This window comes from Salvelinus sp. IW2-2015, linkage group LG6.1 (genome assembly GCF_002910315.2).
Source record: "Salvelinus sp. IW2-2015 linkage group LG6.1, ASM291031v2, whole genome shotgun sequence".
Lineage (NCBI taxonomy): Eukaryota > Metazoa > Chordata > Actinopteri > Salmoniformes > Salmonidae > Salvelinus > Salvelinus sp. IW2-2015.
The window spans coordinates 8,987,900-9,013,715 of record NC_036845.1 but is presented as its reverse complement, the minus strand read 5'-3'; the positions used below and the strand labels follow the sequence as shown (position 1 = coordinate 9,013,715).

At 42.1% G+C, this 25,816-nt stretch overlaps 1 protein-coding gene across 2 annotated transcripts in view; it reads left to right on the top strand.

The window, feature by feature from the left end:
• Nucleotides 1-6,841: 6,841 nt before the first annotated feature.
• The window catches only part of LOC111964994 (uncharacterized), a 24,328-nt gene continuing 5,353 nt past the window's right edge, over nucleotides 6,842-25,816 (top strand). Inside the window, exons 1-6 of one of the 2 annotated variants that reach the window (XM_070443952.1) lie at nucleotides 6,842-6,915; nucleotides 21,199-21,244; nucleotides 21,329-21,527; nucleotides 21,713-21,795; nucleotides 22,284-22,521; nucleotides 23,537-23,718. In XM_070443952.1, the coding sequence (XP_070300053.1) occupies nucleotides 21,215-21,244; nucleotides 21,329-21,527; nucleotides 21,713-21,795; nucleotides 22,284-22,521; nucleotides 23,537-23,718 (732 nt within the window). In that variant the 5' untranslated portion in view covers nucleotides 6,842-6,915; nucleotides 21,199-21,214. Of the gene's footprint in view, nucleotides 6,916-20,305; nucleotides 20,450-21,198; nucleotides 21,245-21,328; nucleotides 21,528-21,712; nucleotides 21,796-22,283; nucleotides 22,522-23,536; nucleotides 23,719-25,816 lie in introns of those variants that run through there. The other variant, XM_023988909.1, reaches the window with a different exon arrangement.

Here is a 25,816-nt window from a genome sequence, read left to right as displayed (position 1 = left end):
GAGGAGCGAAAATTAGTGACCATAATTCATGGTCATAATTCAATAAAGTACAAGGGAGGAGCGAAAACCCGCAGACACTCAGCCCTCCGTGGAATGAGTTTGACACCTGTGCTGTAGGTCTACTCAGTGGAGACATGGGGAGCTGTAAGCCTAGCAGCAATGGCTTTACATCACAATGCGTAACATTTACTGCAGTGCAGTCTGTAAAATTGACTGTGGGAAACTCTGGGAGGACAGTAATCTCAGTGAAGCCAAGGTGAAAATACTTAAGTAACACTGCAGGTTTGTGTCGACAAGGCAAGGGAAAGGCAGAAATTTGTGTTGCCTTGTTTTGCTTTTGGCAGTAAACTCCTGCAATCAGAACCCCAACATTTTGACTGTCTATATCCCCATTTATACCTGGTGCTAACGTGGGTCCTTTGTCCTGATCTTGTCTACATTCTGATTGTGCCCATATTTCCAGAAGTGTGTCTACACATGGTATTAAAATTAGTCTGTTATCTGTCCACTGTGTCTGCATTGTGACCAGAGTTCCTGGTCCCTTCCTTTATGCAAATAATTTCACAGCTATAATATTTATATATGTATTTACTGTAAGACACATATTGATGTAATCAGCCACCTGTCACTGATTTTAGAGGCCGGAATAATGATGATTTAAATGGTTTCTCTGTCCAGATCTGTCTACACTTTTAAGATGTCCAGACACAATCAGATCACAATGTGTCTTTTGATTGTTAACACCTGTCTAAAAATGTGGGCAAAATCAGAATGGGGACAAGATCAGGACAAAAGACGCAAGTTAGAACAAGGTATAAATGGGGCTTACTTCACCTCGTCTCCCTAACTTTGACCTTCAGTGTAGCTATTTCCTTTGTTGAAATATCCTTGTTAACTAATTTGGAGTAAAATATGAAACGTAATGAAAACAAACTGTAATATTGACTGATCGTGGATTGGTACAAATTATTATTTCAAGGTATCCTCTGTCCATAAACATGGAGTTAAACTACAGTATGTAAAGAAATACTTGCCAGTAATGCGAACGGTGTCTAAAACGTTCATTTTCCTATATGCTGAGTATATTACGCAGATGCTAACTTGTGTGTTGGTTTCATTAACAGTCATTCAACGTGCAAATAAAAAGTTATACTCCAGTGTTTGCAGCTATTTTTTTTAAACAGCTTTACATCACCAGAATCTTGACATACATGCATGGAGGCATGCTTGCACACAGGCTTGTAAGCATGTACACACACTCCTCATAACTGAGCTACATTAATACATCTAATTAGGGATAGCTCCCTTTTTTTCAATTTTCGCCTAAAATGACATACCCAAATCTAACTGCCTGTAGCTCAGGCCCTGAAGAAAGGATATGCATACTCTTGGTACCATTTTCATATTACATTTTTCTACAAGAATATCGTCAAATCTGTATACTTGGACTTTGATTTAGCTTTTCCAGTATTAATAGCCATATTATAAGTTCAACATTTGCAAAACAACCAGTTTTCATAATTTATATTCTTATAATTTTTGTCCAAAAGGTAAAGGCATGCTGTCGCACAAGGTTAGCAGGTACATTTTGCGATAGATACCGGGTTTTCGTAAAGCCCAGCTCATTGGCTATCTAGCTAGCTTTGTTTGGCCCCGATTGGTGCTTATTTGACAAAGTTAGAGTCGATCAAGTGAAGACCGCCCGCGTCATCGGCGTGCCATGAAGGCGTCGCTCTCTGACCAAATTTTGTGTCCTATAGGATATACTACACACCTAATGATATAGTGAAGTCTGGTTACGTTCTAGGATCTCTGAGGAATTACATACGAACGTAATTTGACTGGTTGAAACAACGTTTAGGGTTAGATTTTCACAGATTCCTTTCTTTGCTAATTGAACGAGTGGAAATACAAAATCAATCGTGCATGCTATATGGACCTTTTTAGGATATGAAAAAGGATTTTACAACTTCTTAAATTACACAGATGACTAGTGCTGCTTCAGTCACAGGCCTATATTAAACCACAAGAGGGTGTTGTTTGTCATGATATGTTCAATATTTTCATGTCGCATATTGTGCTTGAAGTTAATGAGGAGCAGCTGATTGAATTAACAATCTTGAAGAATCCATTTGAGATATCCAAACTGGTGGAGAGAGTACTGGGTAAAGTTACGTCTGTGAGGATCACGAGAGACAGGCTTGTTTTGATTTTTTGTACTTCTGAAGATCAGAAGGAATGTGTGTTGCGTCTCACCCGATTTGAGAAGTTTGACGTGTCGTGTGTGTCTCTTCGGGAAAGGGCCTCCCTCAAGGGGGTAATATCTGCCGTCTCGAGGGAAGTCGATGTTGAACAGATAAAAAAATATTCCTGGAGTGATTGATGCACGTCGGATAAATTGTGTGGTGAATTATGAAAAAGTGTTCTTTTGTTTTTTGATATGGAGTCTCTCGCTACTCAAGAGCAGTTGGGGTATTTAAACTACAGAGTCAAAGCATTTATCTAAAGACCAATGATCACTGTAAAGCTTTTGGACATGTTTGAAGTATTTGTAGAAGGGAGAAGGCAATATGTCCAAGTTGTTGAAAAGATCATGTTGTGGTTTAAAAGTGATCAAATGTGACATGTTGCAATTGTGGTGGGAATCATGAAACCACGTCTTTTTTATTTTTTATTTCACCTTTATTTAACCAGGTAGGCTAGTTGAGAACAAGTTCTCATTTACAACTGCGACCTGGCCAAGATAAAGCATAACAGTGTGAACAGACAACACAGAGTTACACATGGAGTAAACAATAAACAAGTCAATAACACAGTAGGAAAAAAAACAAAATGAGTCTATATACATTGTGTGCAAAAGGCATGAGGTAGGCAATAAATAGGCCATGGGAGTGAATAAATACAATTTAGCAGATTAACACTGGAGTGATAAATCATCAGATGATCATGAACAAGTAGAGATACTGGTGTGCAAAAGAGCAGAAAAATAAATAAATAAAACCAGTAAGGGGATGAGGTAGGCAAATTGGGTGGGTTGTTTACAGATGGACTATGTACAGCTGCAGCGATCGGTTAGCTGCTCAGATAGCAGATGTTTAAAGTTGGTGAGGGAAATAAAAGTCTCCAACTTCAGCGATTTTTGCAATTCGTTCCAGTCRCAGGCAGCAGAGAACTGGAAGGACAGGCGGCCAAATGAGGTGTTGGCTTTTGGGATGATCAGTGAGATATACCTGCTGGAGCGCGTGCTACGGGTGGGTGTTGATATCTTGACCAGTGAACTGAGATAAGGCGGAGCTTTACCTAGCATGGACTTATAGATGACCTGGAGCCAGTGGGTCTGGCGACTAGAGCATACAGGTTGCAGTGGTGGGTGGTATAAGGTGTTTTAGTAACAAAACGGATGGCACTATGATAAACTGCATCTAGTTTGCTGAGTAGAGTATTGGAAGCTATTTTGTAGATAAGAATATGGTCATTGACAGAGTCGAAAGCCTTGGTCAGGTCGATGAAGACGGCTGCACAGTACTGTCTTTTATCAATGGCGGTTATGATATCGTTTAGTACCTTGAGCGTGGCTGAGGTGCACCCGTGACCGGCTCGGAAACCGGATTGCACAGAGGAGAAGGTACGATGGGATTCGAGATGGTCAGTGATCTGTTTATTAACTTGGCTTTCGAAGACCTTAGATAGGCAGGGCAGGATGGATGTCTGTAACAGTTTGGATCCAGGGTGTCTCCCCCTTTGAAGAGGGGGATGACCGCGGCAGCTTTCCAATCCTTGGGGATCTCAGACGATATGAAAGACAGGTTGAACAGGCTGGTAATAGGGGTAGCGACATTGGCGGCGGATAGTTTCAGAAATAGAGGGTCTAGATTGTCAAGCCCAGCTGATTTGTATGGGTCCAGGTTTTGCAGCTCTTTCAGGACATCTGCTATCTGGATTTGGGTAAAGGAGAAGCTGGGGACGCTTGGGCGAGTAGCTGCGGGGGGGCCGGAGCCCCCCCGAAGTGGTTAAACCAAGGCCTTATACCTTTTTAAAGGGTTAATAAATTGTTTTATGATAAACTTTAAGGTCTCATTTTCAGGAGACCTCTGTGTGTGTTAACACCTGTTTTGAGTGTTGTGCCCTTCAGACACTATCAGAAGGTGGAAACCGCCTACGTTCATTGTCACACCCTGATCAGTTTCACCTGTCCTTGTTATTGTCTCCACCCGCTCCAGGTGTTGCTTGTTATCCCTGGTGTATATATCCCTCTGTTTCCTGTCTCTCTGTGCCAGTTTGTCTTGTATGTTCCAAGTCGACCAGCGTGTTTTTCCCGTGCGCCTGCCTTTTCTATTCTCTTTTACTAGTCCTCCCGGTTTTGACCCTTGCATGTTTTCTGGACTTTACCCACCTGCCTGACCATTCTGCCTGCCCTGACCTCGAGCCTGCCTGCCACACTGTACCTCCTGGACTCTGAACTGGTTTTGACTTTTTGTCTCTCCACGACCATTTTCTTGCCTACCCCTTTTGGTTATAATAAATATCAAAGACTCAAACCATCTGCCTCCCGTGTCTGCATCTGGGTCTTGCCTTGTGCACTTATAGTTCATACTCCTCCTGTCTGGGCCCCACCTGGCTATCTGAGGTTCTGAGAATACAACTGGTTTTCTGAGAACACAAGGCTGCCGCAGGCCTGTTGAAAACGACCACCTGTCAGAAGATGCTTAGACTCGTTCACCTTGTTATGACCCAAAACTTGTGATGAAAGGTCAAGTTTCAGTCAAACCCACTTCTGAGCTTTTAATTGCTGACAAGATGGTTGCTGCTGTCAGGGGGAGGTTAGATTTATTAAAATGTTGTTGCCAGGGAAAGTCACGCAAGGAGGACTGGGGAGGCTTTATGAGTTACAGGATGTCTTAGCTCTCCCCAGGTTCTGCAAAATGTCTATCATATACTGTACTCTGTACCAACTTCTGCCTACAATTGTATTACTAAAATGCCTGACAAGGGTGAAAGAGAATGAGGTGGCCAAAGTCAGGGCTGTCCAGAGCATTTCATATGCAGCGGCTGTTAAAAGGGTTGAGGGTTCGAATGGTGCTCCTGAAGATTTCATGGTGGTGGATAGGGCTTCAATGCAGACTGCAGAGGTTGCCTTTCACGAGCAGAACACAGATATTTTAAAGGTTAAGAAGGTGGCCTTTATACACTATATATACAAAAGTATGTGGACACCCCTGGATTTGGCTTTTTCAGCCACACCCGTTGCTGACAGGTGTATAAAATTGAGCACACAGCCATGCAATCTCCATAGACAAACATTGGCAGTAGAATGGCCTTACTGAAGAGCTCAGTGACTTTCAACGTGGCACCGTCATAGGAGGCCACCTTTCCAACAAGTCAGTTTGTCAAATTTCTGCTCTGCTAGAGCTGCCCCGGTCAACTGTAAACGCTGTTATTGGGAAGTGGAAACATCTAGGAGCAACAACGCCTCAGCCGCGAAGTGGTAGGCCACACAAGCTTTCAGAATGGGACCACCAAGTGCTGAAGTGTGTAGCTCGAAAAAAATCAGTTGCAACACTTACTACCAAGTTCCAAACTGAATCTCGAAGCAACAGCACAAGAACTGTCATTGAGAGCTTCATGTGTCGGCTGGAGTGGTGTAAAGCTTGTCGCCATTGGACTCTGGAGCAGTGGAAATGCGTTCTCTGGAGTAATGAATCACGCTGCACCATCTGGCAGTCTGACGGAATAATCTGGGTTTGACGGATGCCAAGAGAATACTACCTGTCCCAATGCATAGTGCCAACTGTAAAAGTTTGGTGGAGGAGCAAAAATGGTCTGGGCCTGTTTTTCATGGTTCAGGCCAGGCCCCTTAGTTCCAGTGTAGAGAAATCTTAACGCTACAGCATACAATAGTATTCTAGACAATTCTGTGCTTCCAACTTTGTAGCAACAGTTTGGGGAAGGCCCTTTCCTGTTTCAGCATGACAATGCCCCCGTGCACAAAGCGAGGTCCATACAGAAATGGTTTGTCAAGTTTGGTGAGGAAGAACTTGACTGGCCTGCACAGAGCCCTGACCTCAAGCCTATCGAACACTTTTGGGATGAAATGGAACACCAACTGCGAGTCAGGCCTAATCGCCCAACATCAGTGCTCAACCTTACTAATGCCCTTGTGGCTTAATATAAGCAAGGCCCCGCAGGAATGTTTCAACATCCAGAGGAAAGCCTTCCCAAACTGTGATAGCCTTCTCAAACTGTGAAAGCATTCCCAAACTGTGGTTGTAGAAACCAGACAACAAAGTTTCAAGGTTGTTGTAGCAGTAAAGGGGGGGGCCAACTCCATATTAAAGCCCATGATTTTGGAATGAGATGTTCGATGAGCAGCTGCCCACATACTTTTGGTCATGTAGTGTAGCTATAGTGATTGATGGCACTACCAAGATGGAGAGGAGGTACAGGAAAATGTATTTCATTGTGGATGCAGCGGAGCGGTTCTTGGGACTGAAAGATTTCTCGGTGGAGGAGTTGCATGGAGTATTGTCACAAGCCGTACCACCCTCTCAGGGCCTAGAGCCTGAGAAGGGAGATATAGAGATTTGAAGGAAAGAATGAAGTGGGAGTTTGTTTGGATTTTTCAATGTACTATTTTTATTTGGCGTAATTAAGTTAGTTTTCCATATCACGTGTGGATTTTCTTTTAATCTTGTTTTTTCAATCTGTCCAATACACCTTTTTGGGTTGTAGTCTACCATAAAACCCACAGAAGAAGAAGAAAAAAGAGGAGGTATGGGGTGTGATTTTCTTGTAGGCAGAGCGCATTAGAGTAGGATTCTATCGCATTGACAGGCACGACTCAGGCCTATACCCTACTCAGACCGGTGCGCCTTAACCAATCAGAGCTGCAGTAGCCATCTTTGAAAAGCTAGTCAGGTAAAGAGCTTTTTTATGTCTTAAAGGGATGTGTTGTATTTTTAGATGGTCTTGAATAAGCTAAGTAGCCAATTAGCACAGCGTAGCATAATTTGTCTGATTCTCTGTAATAATGGTATGGGAATAATAATGTATTTGATTTTTTATGTAGTTTCTTGCATTAAAACAAAGTTTTCAGTCACTTCAATATCTGAAGGACAAGTGGATAAACAGGTTAATGTCAAGCACTGCATGTTTTTTTTCAAAAGTCTTGTGGAATGTAGGCATTGAACACAACACATTGGCTGCTACTGTAGGCTGAATGATAGAACAGCTATTTTCATGTTATAATGTTATGGGAAGCGTTTTCCTTCATTATGATCAAATAGCCACAGTAGCCTACTTGATCACTGTTAAAACTGTAACTTAAAGCAGGTACAGCTTCAGTGTTCACAGTAAATGTGCGCTGGAAGTTGCACAGATTTTTCACAACATTCAAGCAGACCTGAAATTTGCTCAGTGCATTTTTTGTTGTTGAGGGAACATTGGGTGTGAGTAGCTCCATTTTGTATAGACAAAACTGTGGTTATAGGGCCGCTAGAGATCCTGGTTCGAGTCCAGGTTCTTTCACAACCGGCCGCGACTGGGAGACTCATGGGGCGGCGCACAATTAGCCCAGCGTCGTCCGGGTTAGGGAGTGTTTGTCCGGCTAGGATGTCCTTGACCAATCGCGCTCTAGCAATTCCTGTGGCGGACCGGGCGCATGCGCGCTGACACGGTAGAGGGGGTGTTTCCTCCGACAAATTGGTGCGGCTGGCTTCCGGGTTAAGCGGGCATTGTGTGTGTGTGTGTGTGTGTGTGTGTGTGTGTGCGCGCATGGATGGGAGTGTGAGGGATGGTGAATATGTGTAGGAGGGTGGGAGAGAATGGGTGTGTGGATGCATAGAGTATATGTTGTGTGGGAATGTATGAGAATGGATTAGTTAGTAGATGGATAGATGGGGGTGAGTGTGTCTGAGAGGAAGGGAGGGTGGGAAAAGATGGGAGGTTGGGACAAGCTTGGCTTGGTTGGGTAAGGATGGGAGGTAGGGACAAGCTTGGCTTGGTTGGGCAAAAATGGGAGGTTGGGACAAGCTTGGCTTGGGTGGGGTAAAGGTGGAGTAAAACTGGGAGGGAGAGGGGGAGAGGGATACATTTGTGTTGGGAGAGAGGGAAGGAAGGAAGGATTGATCTATACTGCAATGTATTTGTATTTATTTTGGTGACTTTAAAACCTGCTGTAAAATGAATAAAAGTTCTGTACAGATTAGGAGACGATGTCAAGTAATTTAAAAATAAAAATCATGTTTTTATTTAACCTTTATTTAACTAGGCACGTCAAACCCGGACGATGCTGGGCCAATTATTATTAGTCCTTGTTTGCCTTGATAGCTTAGATTCAATGGTGGTTATTGGTTATTGAGTGGAGATTGGGACGGGGTGGCTAGTAGGGCATCAGACACTTCTTTGAAGTATGTGTGTTGCCGCCCTTCACTCATCTCACTTCGGTCACAAAGTCCTTCTCTATATCATCTACTACATCTTGCCATCTTGATGTAATGTATTACTAGCCACTTTAAACAATGCCACTTTTATATGTTTACATAACCTACATTACTCATCTCATATGTATATACTGTACTCGATACCATCTACTGCATCTTGCCTATGCCGTTCTATACCATCACTCATTCATATATTTTTTTATGTACATATTCTTATTTATTCCTTTACACTTGTGTGTATAAGTTGTGTGTATTGTTGTGAAATTGTTAGGTTAGATTACTCGTTGGATATTACTGCATTGTCGGAACTAGAAGCACAAGCATTTCGCTACACTCGCATTAACTTCTGCTAACCATGTGTATGTGACAAATAACATTTGATTTGATTTGATTTGGTCTCTTGGTGGATCCACTCTCCTCAAGTAGAGCCCACCAGCCACTATACTTTAATTGAATTCACAAGGTATTACAAACTGACCAAGGGACTTAAGTGGCGGTCTTTCTCCAATGTATTTGCAAAGACATAATTCACATATTTTTGGTACATTAGGAGAGCAGTTGGAGCTTAAATGGCCTAAAAAGACACAGCAGCTCAAAGTACAAAGAAGTACTTTGCTTTATGTTTTTTTGTTTTTGTTTTGTGTGTTCTCTGTTTAATGTCTGCCCAGTATACATGTTCACATGTTCTATATAGGTAAAGTATACAATAACTATTCATTCATACTATGTCCACCGCCCTTATATGACATGTCTGCTAAAATGTGTTATCTGATTCTTCAATGATAAATGGAACAGACAAGGTCAACTTTGATTCTATGCAAGTAAAGACCAACAAAAGCCAACTTATTACATGGAATGTGCACAGGCTCCATGATGGCAAAAAAAGCACAAAGTTCTTGAATATTTAAAGAGATTATCAGCAGATATAGTTTTGCTGCAAGAGTTACATTTAAAAATAAGGAGAAATTTAAGATTTAAAGAGGACCTGTGTTGTGGAGGCCTATGCTTCTTCCTACCATTAGGAAATAAGAATACACCTTTTTCCCTTATATCCCAGCACACGGACCAAGAAGGCTGTTTTCTAATGTTGAATTGTACCTTACATAGTGAATAATATACACATTGATTTAATTGTACATCCCCCGGGGCAAATCTGGTGTTGTTAGATGGAATTCAAGCTATATTCGATCGAATCCAGACAGAAGCTATTATTTTATATGAAAACCTAAATCACTCATTTGACCACTTAAACCGACATAGCAATAAAAAAAGGCAAATTCAAGGAGCCTCCAAAGAGGCTAAAATATGTCATAGCTTCAAATAATTTACAGAACACCTGGAGATTGTTATTCCCAACTACAAAAGACTACTCCTTTTATCTGATAGTAAGAAAAGCAATTTAGTACATTTTCCCCCCCAAAAAATGCACTCAACAATTTACTGGGTTCAAAAAGCCATGACATATGAGATCATTCTCCTGTATCATGCTTAATTACACACAAACAACTAACAGATTATGGTGAACGAACAGAGCGCAACATCAAGACCCGAAATGTATTATATACATACATTTAAAAAGTAGAGGACAGAGAAAATCCCACCCCCAACATAATTTGGGAAGCTTTTAAGGTGTACATTAGGGGAATGATAATCTCATACAGCAACATTTTTATCTGAGTTAGAAATTAAATAAAAATAAAAAGATGTCACTATCTTATAATTTTAAAAGATAAGGATACAAATGCTTTAATTAGAAACAACAACACTATTTATGACAATTTTAAAAGATTCTATGAAAATCTATACAAATCAGAATGTAACAATAGTTGGACTGATCCTACAGCCGTGTTAGATTAAACAATCATAAAGCAACTATCAGCAGACAAAAAATAATCACTAAAAATAGAAATCACCCCAAAATAGATATTAGACAGTGTTAAAACATTGACATGGAGAAAATAACCAGGTATGGATGGCTTTTCCATAGAATTGTATTATACATTCTGGGACAAAGTAGCGCCCCTATTTAAACAAATGACAACACAGGTCCATCAATTCAGTGCTTTGTAGTTCCATGTTGTGATGGTATTTTCTGTTAAACCTTACTAATGCTTGTCTACTAAAATATCATTCTTTAAGCCTAGGCATTGGGCTTGAGATTGTTAAAGAAACTAACTCATATAAGATAGAAAAGTGTGTGTGCAGTAATAAGAGGCCCGTTCTAACTGTTCTGTGTGTGTGTAGCATGACCCCATGAAATCTGGGCGCTCAGCCAAGAGCTGACAGAAACTAGCTAGTTCCTCTTAGCTTAACTGGAGACGGGGCAAAATGTTATTTTCTGCACATCAGTGATAGAGCTATTGTTCTGTTTGGAGCCTGTTTCTGGGCGAAAGATTCAAGTTTTGTGTGTGTGTGATCAGTACGACCATACATTATCTGGGCCAACAGTCAAAGGCGCTTGCTTGCCCAACTTGGGGGAACCGTTGAGCTACTGTTAGAGTAAGTATATCTGGAGTGACTTCCTGTCATTCTGGCCCCTATTGTCCTCACTCAGTTGCGACAGACTGAGGCAACCTTTTCACCCAGTTGTCTCCCCTCACACACACATACACATACATAGGGTCACGTGTTTTGCAGATTCTTGCATGGGGTAGCTTCGTACAGGAGGCTCTTACTCCATTTTACCTGCGTGAGTGGTGCGACCAGCCTCCTTATTATAATAAAATAAAAGTAATACCTTGATTGATTATTGACTTTGCCTCTCCTCATTATTAGTTAAAGGTAGAATTTTCACCACATTCTATCAAACTGTTATTTCAGTTATATTTAAAACCAGGAAAATTTGGATAGCACTGCAGACTACAAAATAAAATAAATACAAAGTTTATAAGCAACAGAATGGCAAAAGTCTAACCAGACAATACATATTAATTAAACAGGGTTTATTAAAAATATACATTTACAAACAAATACAATTACATATACATATTTCAGTACAATACAATACACTGAAAAACAAGATATAGATGTATCAATAATGGTTGTTGATGCCGAAAAGGCTTTCGACCGTCTTGAATGGCCTTTTCTACTCAAACTTTGGAAGCCTTCAACTTTCCAGCTGAAATAATACATTTAATAAAAATATTATATAAATATCCTGAAGCAAAAATATACATGTTCACAAATACAACATTATCTGACGAAATTGCTTTAGAAAGGGGCACAAGACGGGGATGTCATCTCTCCCCATTTCTGTTATCGCTGGCAATTGAACCGCTTGCAGAAAGAATTAGACAGGACTCATAAGAAGAATCATAAAACACGGGACGAGATGTTAAAACTGTCCATTGTGCCAATAGATGGTATGCCACTCACATGAGATTTGCCGTGATGTTGACAGAGTGGCATGGGAGGTTTATTTCTTAGACTGGGTTAAGATGTCAATTTTGGGACACATCCTCAGTAGTGTGCATTCGAATCAGTGGGTGTTTCGGCTTTTAATCACTAAACACCCTCATCAAAGGTGGCCAGCTAAAGGGTGATCAAGCCTTAGCTTGTGTCCCATGCCCAATTAAGATTTCCCACGGGACTATGCAAGGCAGGGGCGTCCTCTTCCCTGAGCCAGCCCTAAAGCTGACCGCATACCTCAGATCTGAATTGGGTTCTCAGGTGGGGGTGGGGGGTCATGAAGTTATAGCCCAGCAAGGGTCCTTCCGTTTGATCCAGATCCACTGGCTGCCTCTTTCAGCTGCTTGAGAAACTGCTCTGACGGTCTGCCGCAGAGCCTGTCCATGGATTCCAAGTTCTTTCAGCAACCTGATGGTGGAAGAAGCCACGAATCCACTGCATCCCACTTCAACTGGCCAGACTTTTGCATTCCAGCCACGCTGAGTTGCGTCTGCTGCCAACTCTGTGTAACGCAGTTTCTTACGCTCGTAGGCCTCTTCAACAGAGTTTTCCCACAGGACTGTGAGCTCTATGATGTACACAGCCTTTCGTGAAGGGGACCAGAGTACCATGTCTGGCCTAAGGTTGGTAGAAGCAATCTCAGGTGGAAAAATGAGTTGCTGGCCAATATCGACAAGCATCTTCCAGTCCCGGGCCATGGCTAGGTGTCCAGTTTCTGGCTTCGTAGGAGGATGCTTGAGCCTTTTCTGTCCCTCCCGGATGAATGTTGTTGTTTTGACGGGATTGCTTGCTTTTGGAGGTAATGAATTGGTTGCACTCCTCTTGGTCTCAAGTGCTGCAGCCAGGCTCTTGAGGACCTGATTGTGCTTCCAGGTGTAGCGGCCTTGTGAGAGGCTGGTCTTGCAACCTGTCATTATATGCCTGAGAGTCACTGGAGCTGGGCAGAGGGGGCAGGTCGGGTCCTCGCCATACCATTGATGTAGGTTTTTTTGGTGATGGAAGCACATCATAAACAGCTCTTATGATGAAGCTGATGTTGCTTGCCTCCATTTGCCAAAGCTCACTCCAGTTGATCTTTCTCCTCTCCAGGCCTTCCCACCGCGTCCATTGCCCTTGTTTAGCAAGAGAGACAGCCTTTGCACTTCTTGCAGTCTCCTCGTGTCTGCGCACCTCCTCGACCACCAGCTTCCTGCGTTCAGATGTTGTTGCCTTATGGAACGTTGGTTTGCTTGCTGCCAGGCCAAAGCCTCCTCTTCCATGCTGGATATTCCCCACAATGTCTTGGTGTCTCAGGGCTGATGTTGCTTGCTGCACATCCTTGGATGATGTCCATTTCCGTCCAGTTTGTAGGGGAGGTGCAGCCTTGCTAATGGTCTGGTCTTTGGAGTCCTTCAATGTCATCTAAATCTTACTTTAGAGCACTTGTACTCCTCCGTTAGACTTATAAGAGGTAGTTCAAGGACCCCTTTGGCATAGAGGCCGATGTTACTCAGGCATCGTGGGACACCCAGCCATTTCTTCACGTATGAGGTAATGGTTCGCTCCATCTTGGTTCGCTCCATCTTCTCAAGCAACAGAATGGCAAAAGTCTAACCAGACAATACATATTAATTAAACAGGGTTTATTAAAAATATACATTTACAAACAAATACAATAACATATTTCAGTACAATACAATACACTGAAAAACAAGATATAGATGTATCAATAATGGTTGTTGATGCCGAAAAGGCTTTCGACCGTCTTGAATGGCCTTTTCTATTCAAAACTTTGGAAGCCTTCAACTTTCCAGCTGAAATAATACATTTAATAAAAATATTATATAAATATCCTGAAGCAAAAATATACATGTACACAAATACAACATTATCTGACAAAATTGCTTTAGAAAGGGGCACAAGACGGGGATGTCATCTCTCCCCATTTCTGTTATCGCTGGCAATTGAACCGCTTGCAGAAAGAATTAGACAGGACTCATAAAATATTAACTCATGCAATCCTTTGGGGACCACAAAAAAATATCTAAAACTTAAGATGCTTAATAAGTGACAACAAACAACAAATATATAAAGATAACTCTATCCCATTACTCAACCATATCAGAGCAGATGAATTTAAATGGAACTTAAATGGAGCAATCTTCCCATGAATCTTACAGATAGAACAAACCTCTTCAGAATGGCATTGCTCCCAAAGTTGTAATATTTATTTTCGGTAATACCAATTACCCCACCGAAGACATTCTTTTAAAAAAGTATACTCGGCAATAACAGACTTTATGTGGGCAAATAAAATCTCCCTAAGTCTGACTTGCAATTGAATCACCTTGCCACCCAAGGCTTTTACTTGAGACATATTGATAAATGCACTAAAGAAGAACAATGAGTAAATAAGGGTTAAGGGAAAGGGAAAGGGGGATTCCTAGTCAGTTGTACAACTGAATGCATTCAACTGAAATGTGTCTTCCGCACTTAACCCAAACCCCTCTGAATCAGATATTGAAGATTTGCATACTCACCCCCAGAATCTTTTCACGTGTCTATTTTCAAATGATAAAGATAAGAACATTAATAACTTCAAAGTTAAGAACAATATAACAATATGGAAGAACATTTAACGGACTATACAAGAATCAATATCACTCCTTAAAATCACAGCCCTATGGAACAATCATTGGATATCTTTTCATAATCCACCGATAAAATGGTCCACATGGAAAACTAAAGGCATAGAAACCGTAAATGACGGTAATAGGAAATACATTTATTTCCATGACAGAATTAAGACTTCCGCCGAAGTCGGGTCCTCTCCTTGTTCGGGCGGCGCTCGGCGGTCGGCGTCGCCGGTCTTCTAGCCATCATCGATCCACTTTTCATTTTCCATGTGTTTTGTTTTGTTTTTCAGTATAAACTAATGTACAGAATGTATTATACAAGAAGCATCATTCACAAATGATACAGCACAACGACAGTCATGTCTTAAGTGTAAAACTAACAATGCCTCAATAATGCATGCCTTCTGGGAATGGTGAAATCCCAAAATTAGGGTCAGAGTTAGAAAGTTAGCTGTCAGAAGTATTACAATATAAATGTAGGCCTACTTTTAATCCGTCTGTCTGCATATTTCAAGACATGCCATATGAGTGGGGCAGTGAGATAGCCGATGGGTTGGACAATACTCTTCTCGTCAATTGTCTTGAAAAAACATATATTTAACTGGAAATCAACCTATCCTTCATCGTTAAGACAATGGAAAAATCCTATGCGTCATTATCTGAATATTGAAAGAACGTAGGTGACGGAGAGGAACAAAATGGTGCAATTCAAGGACATGTGGCAGAGAGTAGTGCAGGCACTGGAGATATGGGTGAGAACAGGTGGGTCTGGGCACGAGTGATGTAGTTGATGTTTGTGTGCTTCTGTATGCTGTCTTTTGTAGCCTCTGTGTATGTTTTGTTTTGTATTGTTTGAAGAAAATGAAATTAAGATAAGACACCTGCCAATATGAATCTTTAGTGTACAGTTCCTCTTTTTACTTGAGCTCATAAAGACCATTGGTCTTATGACTCTATTTATCCCATAAAAGCACACAAATCAATCATTTCTGTGTTAATGCGTTTACACCACTTAATACAGTCATGTCACATGGACTTTTTAAGGAAGAAGCTATTATGTGGCCTGTGGATATGCTTGAGGCTACCCATGTGCTGCATCAAGGACATCTTCCATGCTTTTTGGGGGGATAAAATCTCATTTTATTTGTCACATGCGCTGAATATAACAGGTGGACTTCTAGGCAGAGTTGCAAAGAAAAAGCCATATCTCAGACTGGCCAATAAAAATCAAAGATTAAGATGGACAAAAGAACCCAGACACTGGACCGAGGAACTCTGCCTAGAAGGCCAGCATCCCAGAGTCGCCTCTTCACTGTTGACGTTGAGACTGGTGTTATGTGGGTACTATTTATCTATTTATCTATTCTCAAACTAGATACTCTAATGTACTTTTGCTCAGTTGTGCATCGGGGCCTCTCACTCCTCTTTCTATTCTGGTTAGAGCCAGTTTGCGCTGTTCTGTGAAGGGAGTAGTACACAGCGTTGTACGAGATCTTAAGTTTCTTGGCAATTTCTCGCATGGAACAGCCTTCATTTCTCAGAACAAGAATAGACTGACAAGTTTCAGAAGAAAGTTCTTTGTTTCTGACGATTTTTAGCCTGTAATCGAACCCACAAATGCTGATGCTGCAGATACTTAACTAGACCAAAGAAGGCCAGTTTTATTGCTTCTTTAATCAACAGTTTTCAGCTGTGCTAACATAATTGCAAAAAGGTTTTCTAATGATCAATTAGACTTTGAAATTTATAAACCTGGATTAGCTAACACAACATGCCATTGGAACACAGGAGTGATGGTTGCTGATAACGGGCCTCTGTACGCCTATGTAGATATTCTATAAAAACATTTCTAAGTGACCCCAAACTTTTGAACAGTACTGTAGGTAGAGTTATTAAAGTGACTATGCATAGATAATAACAGAGAGTTGCAGCAGTGTAAAAATAGGATCTGGGTAGTCCTTTGATTAGCTGTTCAGGAGTCTTATGACTTGGGGGTAGAAGCTGTTTAGAATCCTCTTGGATCTCGACTTGGTGCTTCGGTACCGCTTGCCGTGTGGTAGCAAAGAGAACAGTCTATGACTAGGGTGGCTGGACTCTTTGACCATTTTTAGGGCCTTCCGCTGGTATAGAGGTCCTGGATGGCAGGAAGTTTGGCCCCAGTCGATGAGAATGGGGGCGTGCTCTGTCCTCCTTTTCCTGTAGTCCACAATCATCTCCTTTGTCTGATCACATTGAGGGATAGGTTGTTGTCCTTGCACCACACGGTCAGGTCTCTGACCTACCTATTGGCTGTCTCGTTTTTGTCAGTGATCAGGCCTACCACTGGTGTGTTATCTGCAAACTTAATGATGGTGTTGGAGTCATGCCTGGCCATGCAGTCATGGGTGAACAGGGAGTACAGGAGAGGACTGAGCACGCACCCCTGAGGGGCCCCCGTGTTGAGGATCAGCGTGGTGGATGTGTTGTTACCTACCCTTACAACTTGGGGGCGGCCCGTCAGCAAGTACAGGATCCAGTTGCAGAGGGAGGTGTTTAGTCCCAGGGTCCTTAGCTTAGTGGTGAGCTTTGAGGGCACTATGGTGTTGAACGCTGAGCTGTAGTCAATGAATAGCATTCTCACATAGGTGTTCCTTTTGTCCATGTGTGAAAGGGCAGTGTGGAGTGCAATAGAGATTGCATCATCTGTGGATCTGTTGGGGTGGTATGCAAATTGGAGTGGGTCTAGAGTTTCTGGGATAATGGTGTTCATGTGAGCCCTGACCAGCCTTTCAAAGCACTTCATGGCTACAGACGCGAGTGCTACGGGTTGGTAGTCAATTAGGCAGGTTACCTTAGTGTTCTTGGGCACAGGGACTATGGGTGGTCTGCTTGAAACATGTTGGTATTACAGACTCAGACAGGGAAATGTTGAAAATGTCAGTGAAGACACTTGCCAGTTGGTCAGTGCATGCTCGGAGTACACGTCCTTGTAATCCGTCTGGCCCTGCGGCCTTGTGAATGTTGGCATGTTTCAGTGTTACTTACCTCGAAGCGAGCATAGAAGTAATTTAGCTCATCTGGTAGGCTCGTTTCACTGGCCAGCTCTCAGCTGTGCTTCCCTTTGTCCCTTTGTAGTCTGTAATAGTTTGCAAGCCCTGCCACATCCGACGAGCGTCAGAGCCAGTGTAGTACGATTCGATTTTAGTCCTGTATTGACGCTTTGCCTGTTTGATGGTTCATCGGAGGGCATAGCGGGATTTCGTATAAGCTTCCGGTTTAGTGTCCCGCTCCTTGAAAGCGGCAGCTCTACCCTTTAGCTCAGTGCGGATGTTGCCTGTAATCCATGGCTTCTGGTTGGGGTATGTACGTACAGTCACTGTGGGGATGACGCCATCAATGCACTTATTGATGAAGCCAGTCACTGATGTGGTGTACTCCTCAATGTCATCAGAAGAATCCCAGAACATATTCCAGTCTGTGCATGCAAAACAGTCCTGTAGCTTACCATCTGCTTCATCTGACCACTTTTTTATAGGCCGAGTCACTGGTGCTTCCTGCTTTCCTGCTTGTAAGCAGGAGTCAGGAGGATAGAATTATGGTCAGATTTGACATGGAGTCATCTGTGAAATTCAGCAGGGCTTCTGGGAACTTCCACTATACAGAAGTCCATTCATGTCAAGTGCATTCCACTCCTTGGAAACTGAAATTATCTACATTTCAGATTTGTCTTGAAATAAGACAAAGTGTATGATGTGAATAACCTTTACCTTAAGCTAGTATCTTTCCCTCTAAACTAAGAATCAGCCTTCAACTGTGATAGAAGGATTGTTTTATTAGAAAGAAAACATGAAAATGTTCTTGAATGTGGGAATGAAGTTCAATAAAGATGCCTCCTTTGCTCTATAATGGATGAGATCTGGGAAAATGGAAGTAATAGTGTAGAAAATAAAAAATGTTTTACCACAGTTGGCCTTTGTTCAGGTCAAGTAGTTAGGCCTAATCAAATCCAATTTTATTTGTCACATGCGCCGAATACAACCTTACCCCCGAAATGCTTACTTACGAGCCCTTAACCAACAATGCAGAGTATTTAAAAGTAAGTAAGAAAAACTTGTTAAATAAACTAAAGGAAAATTAGTAACACAATAAAAATAACAATAACAAGGCTATGTACAAGAGGTACCGGTACCGAGTCAATGCGCAGGGTTACGGTGTAGTCAAGGTAATTAAGGTAATATGTACATGTAGGTAGGGTTAAAGTGACTATACATAGATAATAAACAGAGAGTAGCAGCTGTGTGTGTGTGTGTGTGTGTGTGTGTGTGTGTGTGTGTGTGTGTGTGTGTGTGTGTGTGTGTGTGTGTGTGTGTGTGTGTGTGTGTGTGTTGGAGTGTCAGTGTAGTGTGTGTGGTTAGAGTCCAGTGAGTGTACATTGATCCTGTGCAAGAGGACAAAATCCTGTATCATTGCAAGAAATAATAATAAAACAAGGGGGTCAATGCAAATAGTCCAGGTACCCTTTTGATGAACTGTTCAGCAGTCTTATGGCTTGTTGGTAGGAGCTGTTAATGTCAGTGAAACTCTGTTTAATGATATCTGTGGCATTTCATTGAAATTAGCTTCGGGCAACTAAGAACATAGGTTTCACACAATGTATCCTCTGTTAAATTTTGGAAATGCCCAGATTAGTTAACTTGAAAGTTTCTTGGGTTGTTTTTTCCATATCATCACACGTCACTTCTAAACTGGTTCACATAATTGAGTCATTAGAGCTGACGAACTTTAATAGCCTCCTCAAGTGGGGCTCTGTGTACATTGATGGTGCTGTTATTTATTTAACGAGGCAAGTCAGTTAAGAACAAATTCTTATTTACAATGGCGGCCTACACCAGCCAAACCCAGACAACGCTGGGCCGATTGTGCACTATGCAACTCCCAATCACGGCCAGTTGGATTCGAACCAGGGTTTCTGTAGTGGCGCCTTAGACCACTGCGCCACTCAGGAGCCCATGTTATGTTAGCCTACCAACCAGGACCACTAAGTAATGAAGTTAAGTGGCACAGCTATAGTTTGCCATGTTTAGCTAGACACTAATCAATGTATTAGTCTACCTACACGACTAATAGGGTTGTAGTAAGCTTTCAGATACTTTTAAAATCTTTTCAAAAGTTGTAACATCATCTACTATGTCAAGGTCAATCCCTCTTAAGACCTTGAGCAACTTCATCTCTGAATAATTTCAGTAGTCACAGAAAGTTGACTCAATCTTGTGCCTGTAGGCCTATTCATGTTTTCTGATTGAATCGGTGTATGGTGTTTCCAATTATGCTTTGGAAATCAAATCACTTATGCATGTTTCATTTATTTATTCAGTGACTGTTGCAAGGTATAGGATATTAAAAGCCCCTACTTCAACATTAAGTTTCTAGTACAGTTTTTGAAGGGCTAAGTAGTAGACCTAGGCTTTAATTTAGACTGAGCGCTCAGGCTTTAGAATCCTGTTCAGCCATCTTGGAATACCTGATGTTCAAATGCTGACCCTTCTACCTCCAGAGGGAGTTTTCAGCTGTTATCGTGACTGTTGTAGACATTCCACCACAGAACAAGAAAAATAACAAGCTTGCACTTTGCAAACTGTACAAGGCTATGAACAAGCAACAACAAAAAATACATCCAGGGGCTGCTTTTCTGGTGGCGTAAAGTCTAATAATATGCATGAAATATCAATGCAGAAGCAACGTATCTGTCAATTTGCTATGCTCCTCTAATTGCTGAATGCAAAACTGTGATTCGCAGTTCGATCACATGCGCGTCCTTTACGAATTGCAAAGATGTCATAACCCGCGCACTTCAGCAGCTATACTTATTTAGTGCTGAAAGGCTCTGGAAGTTCAGGAGTTGATAGGCTGAATTGAAAGTTGTGCAAGCCAGACCTGCATAAACACTTGGAGAAGAGTTTGTTAAATTTCATATTATACTTCAAATCTTTAAAACCACAATTTTCAGAGGTAAGAATGTTATTCCATCATTTTTATCCGCCTTCAAGAAATGTTTCCTTATTTGCCTAGGCGAGGCTACCTAGTTGGTCAAACTTAAGGCAGATGGAGTCATTAGCCTGGGCTACAACAAGGTGTTAGTGGTAGCCTATGTTGGCATATAGTTTTTATATATATCATTGACAGTAATTCTATCCAAAGCTCTGCTTACTTGATCTTATTTGAAGCATATAATTGTCTTGTCTTTCAATATTTTCCTTTAAATTTGATAGTGTGAGCAGAATTGCTTTCTGTGTTTATGTTTCTGGTCAATGCCACTAGGCTGTGGCTTAATATTTGATCATACTAAAACCTTGATGTAAGGATGGATGACCTCTGGTTTATGTAAATATTTATTGAGTTCCTTACTGTTCCTTACAGAATTGTTTGAAATGGTTTCTTCATTGCAGCACTGCTGAACAGTTCATTCCCTTTCATGACTCCCATTGTTCACTGTCATCCTCCTTGGGTATGGTCAGCGCCCATTGAAGGGATAACTAGATTTGCATGCTAGGAGCATAGAACAACTGTTATCATTGTGGCACCCTCGCAGCTGACATTACCATGTAAACAGGATGTTAGATTCAAGATAAGAAAGTCATTATGAAACAGATGTGGGAAAGACTGCTTGGGGCATTCTGCTTTGCCCCCTGTGTCCCTATGAGGTGTTTGCCTGACAGTCACTAAGGTAATTCACTCTTTCTACATATTCTGTTTTACAGGATTGGTGAAAAGGACATGTCGTACACAAATAATCATTACATTGAGGTGAGCTGGAAAATATATAAAAACAATAACCAGGGGCCGTTAAACGCTTGATTTCAAGGGAGTAAATTGTCCTTCTTTCTCCAGGCCAACGCCGTGCAACGGGTGGCTAGTCTGCCGCTCTTCGACTCCGCCCTGAAATCTGTTGTTTCAGTTTACACGGACGTAAAGGGCCGTTACCCGCTCCTGGGTGTGGTTGGGGGCGTGGCTGAGATTGGGGTGCGTAATGTGTCCCAGGCTGCCATTCTCCGTGCCACCCCCCTCCTACTTAGTCTGGAACCCCAGAGTGAGTACACTGAATACTGAAAACTCTACTGATTTATTCTACCCTATTGCCTTATAACTCTCATCTGCCATCAAATATAAAATGTAAAATGTGAATAACTTTAACATGGATGCCACCGCTACCACCAAATAACTCTAACTTTTGGTTTCCTTCCCTCACTATTGGTTCTCTCCTCCATATTGCAGTTGAGGTCGTCAATAACTATGCTTGTATGGGCTTGGACCAGCTGGAAAAGAACTTTCCCGTCCTGCACCAGTCTACAGAGGAGGTGGGTGTCTTCTCTCTCTGTTTCTGTTCTGCCTGGCCCAGTGGGTGATGATGCAGTGTGTGAGCCTGACTGACTGGTCTGTTATCGTAGACACATTCTGATTGTTCSAGCATTAAYKGACCTTTCACACCACTTTATAGTCTATTAGATGCATTACCAGAGTTTCAATAGTTGACATTGACATTAAGTTTGCATGGTGTTAGACTATGTGGAAGGWTACTGCTRCTGACCATTAATCATGTTGGAAGGATTCCATTTATAACATCCTACTGTTGCTCTGACTGATTATTTCTCCCTTTTTCTAAATTCCAAACTGCCTCTCTCCCTTTCTTTCTGCCTTATAATCTACAACTATTCTACCACTCCCACCTCCCCCCTTTTCTTCACTCGCCATCTTTCACTTCTTTCATTATCTCAACACCCTGCTACTTCTTTATCACCCTATTCCCTACAACCCTCCTCTCCTCCACCCACCATCCTCCCCACAGGTATTGGGTCACCTGAAGGATGCCTTCTTTCTGACCCTGGATGACGTGCAACTTCGTGTGAATGATGAGCTGGACGGGATACAGGGGCGCTGGGACAAGCTGACTGATGCCACCTGGTACTACCTCCTTGCTCTGCAGGAGTCACAGCTGGGTCAGATGGCCACCTCGGGCCTGGACGACATCCTCACACGCTCAGAGGAGGCCATGGCCAAGTACATGCCCCTGACGGCTACACTGCGTGAGTTTGGGTGGAGGGTAGTGGAGGGGCTAGTGCACTTTACACAGTCTCTGCCGAATGGTGGATTGGGAGGCTGTCTTTCCGCTGAAGTGTATTCATGAATGCTTTATGAGGTCTTTGGTCTAAAGTCAGGTAAGAGTATACAGTGTACACCACAATCTGCATGGTCATCCTATTGCTGCTTTCTGAGCTTTACCACAGGGGGGCGATAATGCTCTTCAAGTGTTTGATAATGTCCCTACTCATTTGCTTTGAGGCTGTTCTAATACACAATGACATCCATAATAACAGATTTGAGAATAAAAACTTATTTTCAAATCTTTCTATTGTGTTGTTTTGTAAATATTTTAATCATAGGAAAACATATAGTAATTAACTCATTAAAATAGAGTATAATTGATATCTGCTGTCTGTAAAGGAGATCAAATCAACATGAAAACCAGATTGATGTGATGCACTGTTGTCTTGGTAACATTGCAGTACATTATCAAATCATACTGACTCATATCCTCACTTGAAATATAAAGTGTGCTTGTAAATACTATTTCCTTTCATCATTCATCAACATGTAAACAATCAAGCATGTTTTTAGATGATGGTGTGTAATTGTAGAGTGCATAGACTGTGTTGATCAGACAGTGTGTCACACTGATGATGCTCTGTGTGTGGGGGAAGAGGTGTTTGGAAGGGGTGAAAGGAGTTGTGATGCCTGTGTGGAAGAAATGACACATATTCTACCGTGCAAATACAACCAACTACCAGTAACCCACTGGGCACAGACGTCAATTCAATGTCTACTCCACATTGGTTCAACGTTGATTCAACCAGTGTGTGCCCAGTGGGAAGTATATGACCCTAACACCTCGCTCTGTCAATATGGCTGTGTCCAGTCTGCTTCGAATATTGGACGCTACAGTTACGAGGGCAAGTTTTGGCAACAAAGACACATCTACATCTTTCTGTTGAGTTGACCACACCATATTTGTCTTTTGACTTGCCTCTGTGTGTTCCCCAGGCCTAGAGTGGGAGAGGAGGACACAGCAGTTTGAGGATGAAGATGGGGAGGATGAGCCTGGGTTGTGGACGCGGTTCCGAAGCCTCCTGCTCTATCTGAGCCTGCAGCTGTACCACCGCCTGCTGAAGCTCAGAAACAGGCTGGAGCAGGCCATGGTGATGCTACAGGATGCTACCGAAAGGGTGAGAAACACCTAGAATCCTCTCTATGGCTGTGTCCCTAAAACAAACCTTCGTCTGCTTTCGTTCCCTGTAGTCTCAACTACAGGCCTCTTGCTTTACACATATCACGTCCTAGCCCAGATCAATCTGCTCTCTCCTCTTCGCCCTTTCTCACACTATGACTCTCATTCATCTGAACTACCCATCCTTTGCCACCCTCCGTGTCTCACTCCCCTGTGTTTTTTACACCTTTCTCTTCCTTCTCGTTTTCCTCCACACACCAATCTGTTCCTCATTGCTGTCAGACCTCGCGTCCATCCTGATAAACTATACCGCCTCCTCTTTACTCAATCAGGGTACCGCACAAAATCGAACAAGGTATTAAAGACATTTAGATGTACAGTTAAAATAGTCTAACATTCAGACAATATAATAATTTATACTAAAAGTGTAACATAATGATAATAACAATGTAATAATAAAATAACGACACAACAGAATAACTTTAAATGGATGAATAAAACAGAGCATTTTCAGGCAGCACCTCAGCTGCTCTTTGTTGACCTCCTCTGTAATCACTTGATGCTAGGTCCCTCGGGAGGTTCTCTAACCACCACAACATCCTCGGCTGTCTCTGTCTGCCTTTATTGGGTTCGGGTTAAATAGAAGCAGGCTACGTGCCCAGAGACATGGTCAGTGCTCTCTGTGAAGGCTCTAGGGCACTCCCTGCATTTCCTGTCTACATGAGCAGAGGGCTGGGGCTCAGTATTACCCTTACCCGGGAACAGAGTTCTGAGCACCATCATAAAGATGTACCAGACTCAAATCTCCTGGGGCTATAGCAGACTCTATGGCTTAGGACAGAAGGAGGGGAGGGAGGGAGGGCTTATGAGACAAGTGAGACGACAACATTTGAATAGATAGTTCACATAAAACGTTTTTGTTATCCTTGTTATCTTTTGAGGAATTTATTTTGATCATGCACAGGGAAAGGGACAGAAAGGGACATGAAATCTGCAACAAAAATGTCCACAAGAGATACATAGTACGTCAACATGAAAAGCATCATGACAATGGCACCACTGCCATCCAAATTAACAACTTGAAAGGGACAATGATAAAAAATATATATTTAACCTTTATTTAACTAGGCAAGTCAGTTAAGAACAAATTCTTATTTAGAATGACAGCCTACCGGGGAACAGTGGGTTAACTGCCTTGTTCATGGGCAGAAAGCCAGATTTTACCTTGTCAGCTCGGAGAGTCGATCCAGCAACCTTTTGGGTACTGGCCCAGCGCTCTAACCACTAAGCTACCTCCCGTCCCGAGAGTGGTCCCTGTGGGATTTGGCCTACGTGAGCTTTAGAGCCTACCACTGCCCCTGCAGCACACACTCAGACAGACAAACACACAGAGCGATGAGGAGATATGAGGGCTGGGGGGCAAGACTTTGATGGACCAATAAGACACAGACAGTGAACATACACAGCTCTCTGAATGCAAGAGTTGTGGAAACTAACAAAAAACAGTATGGTGGCATATTTACAAATTAATTCATTGTGAGGCTTGCTGTTGTTATGAAGCTCAAGCTGGGTTTAGGTCAGTTGAAATTGGGGGATATTTTCAATAACAGGGCCACTATATGGGGCACCTCAAGGAGGCTTTTAGGAAAGAGGATGAACATTGAGAAGGATAACTACTAGAATTTCAATGGATTGTTTTATAGTACATTAATTTTTAGGTTTACGGTTCTATGAACTAAAATTGGGTTTAAAGTGAAGCTGTCAAAGTAGTTACTAAATAGAAAAATATCAAAATAAACAGTAACACTAGGAAATGTTTCATGAACTTTCGTAGAGATATTATATATTTTTCCTTACAACTATAGGGTTTCCAGCAGCCTCTTTGCTTGAACCTCTTGTAATGTGCTGTGATGATACAACCTGAGTCCCGATTTTTCCCAGGGGTAATTGGTGCTAAATAACCCTAACTGCTGCTGCAGGCTGCTGGCTGGAGAGAGAGGAGAATAGGCTGGTGCTGAAAGCCCACCAATGAGGGTCGGCCTCATCAGACAAACACCCTCATTAATGCTCCTGCACACTCTCCCATAGAGACTGAG